The sequence below is a fragment of the Phoca vitulina genome, unplaced genomic scaffold (assembly GCF_004348235.1).
Source record: "Phoca vitulina isolate PV1807 unplaced genomic scaffold, GSC_HSeal_1.0 scaffold616, whole genome shotgun sequence".
Classification (NCBI taxonomy): domain Eukaryota; kingdom Metazoa; phylum Chordata; class Mammalia; order Carnivora; family Phocidae; genus Phoca; species Phoca vitulina.
Genome location: NW_022590303.1, coordinates 1 through 10,131, shown reverse-complemented (window position 1 = coordinate 10,131; position 10,131 = coordinate 1). Strand labels below are relative to the sequence as shown.

Below are 10,131 nucleotides of genomic sequence, written 5' to 3'. Positions count from 1 at the left end.
ATCTGGGCACCTGGGTGGCTCAGCAGGTTAGTACCTGCCTTTGGTTCAGGTCATGTTCCCGGGGTCCTGGAATCAAATCCCATGTTGGGCTCCCTGCTCAGAAGGGACTCTGCCTCTCCCTCTGCCCCTCCTTTCTCTCTCTTTCCATCTCTATCTCTTTTTCAAATAAATAAATTAAATTTTAAAAAAGAAAAAAGAAAATCCGAATCAACCTTCAGACACTATTCTGCGAGCGGCATGGAACACCCGTGTGTGTGCGTGTAAGCCATTTCAGCACAGCCAGGACCACAGGGGCACCGAGTGAGTAGCAAGGCCTTGGGACAAAGTCGTCACCCACCTGCTTGCGGTGTCCCCCTTCACTGGCTCTCGATGTGGAGGGCAGGAGCCCTAGTATATACGCTCCTCACGCAGAAATCACGGCAAGTCTCAGAGGAGAAATCTCACATTTAATTCTGATAAAGCTTAAACTGGCATCTACATAAATGAACATGCTTCTGAGCAGAACTATAAGAGTTATGAGCCCATATTGCTCTTTAACAATAAACCACATTTTCTTTATTATTCCGAAATAATCCACCATGCTCTGAATAACCCAAAGCCCAAGTCCTGGATGGATATATTGTTATAGTCAATATATAGAACATTTACTATCTTTCAGTGTGAACCCACTCCCGACCCCCCAATGCAAACATACACATACACACACACGCCTTTTTGTTGTTGAACAAAATTCATGTCTAATGGCCGGAAAATGCTATTAAATTTCACATCTTTAACTGGCAGTAGCCCAAAGGAGTTGATGGGAAGCTCAGACTTCTGACCCTCAGGTCCCATCCCTGAATTCAAAAGCAGGAGGACAGATCCCAAACTCACCACAAGGTCCCTCCAGTCCTGGCTCAGCTGGATTGTGGGGCCTGGGGCTGATGGGGGGGGGCGCTGGGGGTGTGCCCCAGCCCTGGTCTGCAAAGGGAACTCCCAGAGAGACTGAGGGAGCCACAAGCTCTTGGCTCCCAGCCCCAGGGACACAGTCACAGCAGGAGAATGCTCTGCCCTGGAGAGGTGGAGTGGGGGCCCTTTAGCTCTCTCTCCCCCAAATCTGGGTCTCTAATACTCTAAACTGCTGTGCGCTCCAAAGACACTAAGTTCCCCTCTAGAGGGAAATCAGCCCTGGGTTCCCATGCTGCAGACCTGCCCTATACCCCAACACTCAAGACTAGAGGCCAAAGGTGGAGATACTTCCAAATGTGGGGTGTGCATTTTCCAGAACATGGGTAGAGAGCACTACTGAGCCATTGAACATTCCTTATACCCACAGAATGAGCATCTGGGGGGACTCTTGCCTATGGTTCTTGACCCTGTCACTGATCACACAACAAGATAAACCATTTTCTTCCCATTGATGTTTCTGGTCTTCAGCCCCAGATACCGGCGGCTGTTCTTCTCCGGCTGCCCATACAGCATGTTGACAAAGAACTCTGGTTCATCTTTGTCCCTGGGTTGGAAGGTCAGAAACCTAAACATAGCTCTTAGCCTGCGACACAAATAGGTCATTGCTTCCGCTTCGTCTGATGGTTCCTCATACACAGGCTGCTTCATTTCCTCATAGGCAGACAAAATCACTGCCTGAAATAAGTTGATCAATATGCAGATCATCACCAGCATGAACGATGAGAGGAATAGGACCCCCAGAACCCTGTTGTTGGAGAACTCGGTGTCCTGAAACGCTGAGACGCAATAGGAGAATATCGTCTGCGTGGCATGGATCAGGTTACTATAGTTCCACTCGTGTTGACCGAACACCAGGTAGCCGAAGGCCATGTACACAAAGAAGTACACAGACACCACCAGCGCCATGTGGCAGATGCCGGGAAGGGCCGCCTGAATGGCCCTCTGAGCCAGGCGCACATCATAAAAGAATCTGGAATACCTGAGGGTCTTCAAGATGGTCAGAAATAACAGGAAACCCAAAATGATCCTCATGACGTGATCTACTTGAGAAACTGCGTGAAAGGGAATGAAATCTGCAGGGTTCGACAAGTAAAACCGAATTATGCCCGTGGCCAAGAAGTGCTTCCTGAAGAAGAGCACAATCAGCACGGTAAATATGCATTTTAAAGCAAAGTTGAGCAGGTTATACACACTTCTCACGTAGGAGGCCCTTTCTTGCATGATGATATAGCCCTCATCGACCATGTAGGCTAAAAAAAAAATGAGAATGGCCACATACAAGTAGATTTCTGCTGAAGTTTCCCTGTCGAAATCAGCAACCGCGAAGGAGTGCACGGATATACTCGTGTTCACAACTCCTAACTGAGACGCCTCGAAAATGACAGAAACGCTACAGAACAGACTGACGTCTGGATTGAAGGTGGTCAGCTCCAGAATCACGGCCCACGTCTTCTCGTCAAGCCAGCCGCCGCTCTGGAGTTCCCTGAGCCTCACGGTGGAATTAAACCGCTGCTGTTCTGGGAAAAAATAGAATGCATAGCCTCCTGACCCGTAGGTGTGTAAGAGTCCGTGGGAGAAATAGCCCCATGTCTTCTCCGGAGGCTTGTAAGTAAACCCGTTGGTATGCTTGTCCTCGGACCTCTTTGCAACTTTGGTCCACAGGCTAGAGTAGTTTCTCGTGTCTTCCGGGTCGGTGCCATAGTTGGGATGACAATGGACTTCTCCTTCCATGCTGGTTTGTGCAAAGTTGTTGGCAGGCAGGCAGAGTTTATCGCCAGGTTTTGCCCTCACCTGCCTCAGCAGGGGAAGACCCAGGATTTTAGAGGAGCTGTCGGGAAGAAACGTTGGATTCGGGTCATTGTGGAGCAGAGGCACCAGCACGCTGTCCAGCCACCTGTAGATGTCCACCAGCTTGGTCACCGAGCCGAGATCCACAGAGAACTGACTGCGAATCACCTGATTATAGTAAAAGCTGTCCGTGTGGCGCAGGAGGGCGACGAGGCTCAACAGGAGCGCTAGAAAGATGAAGTGAGTCAGAATGTAACACAGGAACAGGAAAGCCCTTCTCTTGATGGTCTTCTTTCTTTTGAATATTAGGATTTCATCTTCGGTGAGGGGCTGGTACATCCTCGATCTTCGGAGCTGCACGATCTGCTCATGTCGCTTTTGCATTTCTTCTGGGCTCAACGTGCTGTGCAGCTCGATCTCGGTATAGCAGTACCTGCCTGCCCACGAAAGGTTTTTACAATACTTGGGCCTACTTGTTCTGAGGCCTGACAGGAGTATAATTTTAGATGGCTGCACCAGAAAAATGGAGAGACAGAATGAACAAAACGATGCAAAGAGCCATTCTAGTGACTTTTCATAACCATAGGTCAGCCCGTAAAATACAATGAAGAATGAAGATATACTGGATGTAACAAAAACCAAGAACCACGCTATATAAACACAACACGAAGGTATAGCGATCCTGCTCTTCTCCTTGAGTTCTATGGGACCCACTTGGGAAGGCGGCTCTCCAGAAGCAACATCTTTATTGTTATTTGTGTTTGAGTTACTGGCATTTATATTTTTTCCCTGGGTGCGTAAGACCTTCTCTCCTTTCTTCCCCATAGGCTGTGCCATGTAGGGTACCTCGGCAGAAGCCTTGTGAAGTCTAGTGCTTTTTGCAGATGGGAGCTTCGAAGCCTTCTTGGTGGGAGCATGCACAGTTTCACGAGCATGCCACTTTTCAAGATATTCCTCCCAGTGTCCACTCTCTGGCACCAAGGAACGCTTCCGGGGAGATACCTTTTCTAGAGTCACACGAGGCTCCCTCTGGGAGTAGGTGAACAGAAAAGCGATCAATAAATGCACAGGGATCGTAATTAAGACACTTTCCAGTCCTATCATCATTGACCTGATGTACCTCCCCTCTTCTGACTCTGTTTCTTCTGGTCTGTCGAGATTAAAGAACATAATATTACACAGAAGGGAGGCCATCAGCATTGCCAAACAGCAGGACAGTCTCTGAAGCCTATTGAAGGGCCTATCAATGACACTGGAGAAAATAGAGAACCACGTGTGATCTCTCCCCATCTTGTAAGTCGATTCTATCAGGAAAAAGTCCATTCTGTTTATAGGCTTCTCTGGGTCGGTAACGTGAAATGTTCTGTCCAAAGAGGTGTCAATAGAAAGCCATTCCCGGCATAAAAACAGCCAGATGCGTCTGCTGAACAGATTTTCCACTTTGATTCTGCTTAAGTACCAACTGGGGGCTTTGCCCTCATTGTTGTGCCACACACGAACGGAATGGATGTCCCCCAAGTCACTTTTCGTCGTTAGGAGAAAAGTGTTGATGCCTCCGCGGTAGAGGGTTTTAAAATAAGGATGGCTCAGACAATGCACATCGCTGGCGCCTTCTGTTCCCTTAAGTTGGATGAAGACATCGGCCCTGGTCCCAGCCCCACAACGGCTTCCTGTAAAAATAGTGACGAGGTAACACACCTTATCATAAGGATCGTTATCAAGTAGAATTATCACACGTAGCCGAAGAAACTGATCCATTTCATCTCTCAGCAAGGCCCAGAAAGCTAGGATTATGTACATGAGCATGATGAAAAGTACAGTGAAGAGCGTCACAGGGTTTTGGGTAACGTTCTTGATGACCTCCAACTGTAGATCTACAGGATTAGGGACCACAATCACCTTGGCCGTCAAAAAATGGGTTTGCAGGTGGGTGCTGGCTTGTTCTATTAGGTCCAGCTGCCGCCGGGCCCTCCTTGTGGTTTGGCAGACACAGTGCACCCGTAGCCAGGTGGTCTTCTCTCCGAGAACACAGGTATCTTCTCTCCAATTGCTCTGGACCCCATACATGTCTAGGCAGTGAGCGCTGAAAAGAGCGATTCTCACCAGCTTTTCACTGGCTTTCATGACAAAACGAGGTGCCTGCAGAACGATGGTCAAGGTGCACTCAGACGAGCCAGTTCGCTGAGCTACGACTTGCAGCAGGGATGCTGGAAGGCAAAGCACGCGGGCCTCCCTAACCGTACAGGCTGAGTCGAACAGGTCACTCTGGTTGGCCATGGGAGGGATGTCATGGGGCGCGAGGAAGGTGGCGACCAGAGCAGTGGGGGTAATTTCACTGCCGGCGTACACGAAAACCGTGAACAACACGGTCACTTCCGTCACAATGTGGACCAGCAACTCCTTCACCTCACTGCTGTCCACCTCAAACCTAAACTGCCCTGTCGTCCTTCTCAAGGACTCCTCAGCTCCCTCAGGCTCATTCTCGGGTCCCACTGTGAGATTAAAAGCTGCAAAGCTCAAGTTTTTTCTGGCGATGTGCACTTCGGCCACATCAGGCATGATCTCGAGCACATCGCCGTTAGGTGTGGTTCCTGTCATTCTGAATCCAACCACCTCTGCAGAACAGCTTTCCTGATCATTCATCCAAGGAAAGGGATCATCTGCAAATTCACAAAACATGGTGGAAATCGGGGCATTTGTGGGCAAACTAGGAATACTGCTCACGTTTAGCGTCGGACGAAAATAATTTCGACTGCTTTTCTCATTGCTGAAGACGTCAGTAACGTCCCACTTTTCGGTCTTCCTGACGTACATGTTAAAGCTGGAGGATGTCATTGCAGTGGTCTCATTCCCTGGCACTTTACCGTCCAATATTGTGTCTGCTAGTAATTCCAACTCGTAGAAAGGCTCGTCAACCACTTCATAGCTAACGGTCAGTTTAAAGATATTAGACAAAGTTGTTAATATCCCAGTGCTCACGATTTCTATTTGTTCAGAGTAAAAGTGTGGATCTTTCTGTCGAGACTGTTGCAGGGCTCGATTTGCTTGCCAGATCCTCACTGTGGCGAGTTTCTGAGCCACTCGAGTGAATCCAGAGGTCGTCTGGGTTAATTTAGTAACACTCATGACTACCTGGCTGATTTCCACCAAAGTGCTATTGGGAAGAATGAAAGTCTGGTTGACAAGGTATTCCCGGAGTCTGGTTTTGTCAGCTTGCAAAGTTAATTCAGGTTTCATGTTATTCAAAACAGAAGCTGCTATATATATTAAATAACCTGCAGGTAGAAATTCCTGGTTGTCAAGCAAAGTAGAGAGCGATGAATTCGGTCCCATGGTGAAATTGAATAAGCGATCAAGCACATCCTTCCCTGAGATTTTGTCCGTTGGAGCATGTACGGTCGCATACAAAGTCACCTGAGAAAAAGCTCCTAGAGAGTCATATACCTGAACGTGGATCTTCATGGCATAACGATTGGCCAACACACCAACAGGGAGAAAGGAAGGGGGCGATGTGGACTCACTCCCCAAATACAGGATGGCCCCCAAAGTGTTCTCTATTACAGAACTGATCTGACCAAAACCATACAAATCAGAGACTACCATTTTGTATGTAAGAGGGATGTTCTTATCCTTAAAATTATCACACCGGATGACAAACCTGGTAAAAAATGCAACTCCTTTATCTGGTTTAATGCTGCACTCTCCGATTTGAGGGACATGGTTAATAATAAAGGGGTGCCTCAAGTCCAAGGTCTCCCCACTCCAAGTTGCTAGATGCACAGACATCCAAAACTTAGCTTCAGGAAAATCCTTAAAAGCAAAAGCTTTTAGAGACAAATAAGCACCATTCCTCCCTGTTGTGGTGTGTTTCACCCAATCAAATGTTATCTCATCACCTGAAGACGACAGAATTGACCATTTATAGACATCCTGGCTTGTTGAACAACTTGTGCAATTTAGAAACAAAGAAAATCTGTCTGAAATCACCGAAACGGCATCACAATTTTCAATACACGAAATGTTTGCTGCGGGGGCTGATCCTTTGAGCACGTGTACCGTTTTATCAATATATGCTGTCCTACCACCCTTCCGGATCACCATTCTGAAAAAGTACACACCTCCACCTTTAAGGGCTCCTGGTGAAAGTGTTAGGACAGGGCCAGAGGCCCATTTCCAGTTCAGATCACTTTGCTTCGGGTGACAGACGCTGTTGCTCATCACTGTAATTTTAGCTCCCTGGTAGTTTTTTGGATCTGTGGTACAGTACCAGGAGAAAAGGAGTGCCTCTGAAGGGTTGTCTGAATCTGGATCGGAGGAATTCGTTCCATCCAGAACCAGCCTATCCGTGAAACTAATTGTTATATTGGGACCCCCAGGAATAACTGCCTTTAGGTCACTTCTAAGGATGATGACATAGATGAAATCTGAGCCTCTTGCCTTAAGTGTCCTTTTTTTTCCTCTGAAGATGCTGACTGTGAATCTAAACACATACACCCCCCAAGATAAAGAATTTGGGGGGATATACAGAAATGCTGGAGTTTTCCCTAACCGGACGTTTGGTCTATCCAAAGGTGCATTCCAGTCCGGCACATCATTTACGGAGGGCACGGGAAAGACTTGCCACTGCGGAACAACTAAGGATGCGTTCTCGCAATTGAACGCAAAGCTTGCGTTGAAGGTATCCTCCATCTTCCTGGTCAACACCACGGGAACACCATCTTTGTTCGTATGGATCTTTACCATGGTCACCTCACAGGTCGCATCTTCGGATACCTGGCAGGACACCGAAGACTCGATGGCTTGAGGACCGTCCGAGTTGACAGCTTCCAAAACAACAGGCGTGGGCCCGTCCGTGGGACACTCGGTTTGGGCCACGAAGCCCGCGTAGGGGCGAGCGCCGTCGGCGGGCAGGTCGGAGGCGGCGCGGCGGGGGCGCCGCAGGGTGGCCGGCGGGACCCGCACGAGCCGGAAGGTCCACTCCGGGCGCCCGAGCGCGCGGTGCAGCGGGGTGCGCCACCGCAGGGACAGGCGGCCGTGGCGCGCGGACAGCCGCAGGTCCACGAGCGCGGGCGCGGCGGCCAGGCGGGCGCGCAGCACGACGCGCAGCAGGACGCAGACGGGGCGCGCGGGCCCGCGGGGCAGGCAGAGGCGGCCGCCGCCGCGCACGACCACGCCGCCGCCAGGGGCCGCGCGGGGCCGCAGGTGGAGGCGGGCGCTGCCGGCCGGCTCGCCGACGCCCGGGGCGCCCCTCCAGCCGCGCAGCGCGGCCGCGTCTCCCTGCGCCGGGCCCCCGGGCCGGGCGGCAGGCGGGGGGCGGCGGGCCGAGGCGGGATCCGGGCGGCGGGGTCCGGACGCGGGCGCGCCGGGCGCGCCGGGCGCCCAGGAGACGAGGACGGCAGCCCGGGCCCTGCGAGGAGCCGGGGGCTGCGGGAGGAGGCCGCGATCCAGGCCCAGGCCCAGGCCCAGGCCCAGGCCCAGCAGGAGGAGGAGCGGGGCTCCGGGCCGCATGGCGCCGCCTGCCCGGGAAGCTGGGAGCTGCCGCCGCGGGCCGCGGGGTCCGGCCAACCGCCGCGGGGGGCGCGGGCCGCGGGGTCACGACCCTGATGCGGCGAACGCGGTGGGCTTCCGGGGTCCCCCGCCCGCTGCCACGCCCTTGCCGGCCTCCCACCAGGACTGCTCCTGGAATTAAGGCGGCCCAGGTTCCCGGCAGCCTGCAAGGCCCCTTAGCTGGAATCCCCCTCCCCTGGGCGAAAACCAGGGGGCTGCGAGCTCGCTGAGAGCCCAGGGCGGTCTGACTCCGGGTTTCTTTCTTTGCTTTGCTTCTCCTACTTCCTTAGGTTGAAACCCCGAGTCCTTGCTTTTAGATCTTTCTTCGTCTCTCACGGAAGCATTTAATGCCGTGAACGTCCCACCCAACACTGCTTAACTGCCTCCTGCATTTTTGTGGTGGTTTTGTTATCATGCAATTAAAAATATTTCTACTTACCCCTGTTTGGGTTTTGACCCATCAACTGAAATGCGTTGTTTAATTTCCAGGTATTTGGAGTTTGTGTGAAATCTTACGGGTATATTGATTTCTAACTTAAGTCTGTCGTGGTCAGAGAATACATTCGATAGGATTTTGAACCCTTTACATGGATTGAGACTTGTTTGAAAGCTCACACAGTAGTGTGGTCTGCCTTGATGTACTGTCTCCGTGCACTTGAAGACTACGTGTATTCTGCCGTTGGGTGGGTCGTCCTACAAGTGTGAAGTCCATCAGGATAGTTGGTACCCACCCGTCCCTTCTTCTATGTCTTTTCTGGATTTTTCTCTAGTTTTCCTGTCTCTGCTGAGAGAGGCTGTTAACGTCTCCTGTGGTGACTGGGAAATTGTCTCTTTTCCCCTTTAATTCTGTCCATTTTAGCGTCATGTGTTTTGAGGCTCTATTAGATGGATACACATTTGTGGTTATGTCCACGTGAATTGGTCCTTTTCTCATGATGAAATGTCTCTGTTTATCTCTAGTAATGATCTTTGTTGTGAAGTCTATTTTACCTGATATTCAAATGCTGGATGATATGTTGATTGTATGTCAATAAAACTGGAAAATAAAATAGCCATACTAGCCTTCTTATGCTTACTGTCTCTATGGCATCTCTTTTTTCTTCATGCACTTCTTTTCAACTTACTTATGTCTTTATATTTAAAGTGGTCTTCTGTAGACAACATTTAATAGGATTTTATTTTCTTATCCACTCTCTCTCTCCTTCTCTCTGAGTGCCCCACACACCAAGGATAGGCCGTGTAAGGACAGAAGAAGGCAGCCATCTGCAAACAAGGGAGATGGCCCTTACCAAGAACCGGATCATGCTGGCACCCGGACCCTGGACTTTGGGCTCCAGAGCTGTGAGAAATAAATGCTTGCTGGTCAAACACCACCCCCGCTCCACCCGGGTCTATGGTATTTTGTTTTAGCAGTCTGAGCTAACCAAGACAACAAGAAATGTCAGGGCTGAAAACTCAGATTGGGGTCATCGGAGGCATGTAGGGAGGAGGCACAGATGGAGAAGGAGACAGACTCCGGTCCCCTCCAGTATTTAGAGGTGAGGCGGACAAAGAGAGGGAGAAGTGGTGGTGGCAGGAGGGAAACCAGGAGGGTGTGCTGTCCTGGAAGCCAGGGGAAGAGGGGATTCAAGAATGGAGCAGCGTGGCCTGCTGGGTCAGAGCAGCTCAAGATGAGGAGGAAGCTGGAGCGCCCTGGTCCTAGCTTGCTGACTCCCTTCCCCCCCCCCCCCCGCCCCAACCCTTTTGGGACATGAATCCTTTGGGCCTGGGCCAGTGACAGAGGCAGGAGTGGCTGTGTCCAACCTAGGCAACAGACAAGATGGGTTCCAAAGGAGCCCTGTCTTTCCC

At 50.8% G+C, this 10,131-nt stretch overlaps 1 protein-coding gene across 1 annotated transcript; it reads right to left on the bottom strand.

Moving 5' to 3' along the window:
* Positions 1-859: 859 nt before the first annotated feature.
* On the bottom strand, positions 860-9,587 carry LOC116629328 (polycystic kidney disease and receptor for egg jelly-related protein-like). The gene is made up of 2 exons (XM_032399627.1): positions 9,573-9,587; positions 860-8,160 (listed from the first exon to the last, which is right to left on the bottom strand). The coding sequence occupies exons 1-2, from the start codon at positions 9,585-9,587 to the stop codon at positions 1,366-1,368; spliced, it is 6,810 nt and encodes a 2,269-aa protein (XP_032255518.1). The 3' UTR covers positions 860-1,365.
* Between the last annotated feature and the right edge of the window lie 544 nt (positions 9,588-10,131).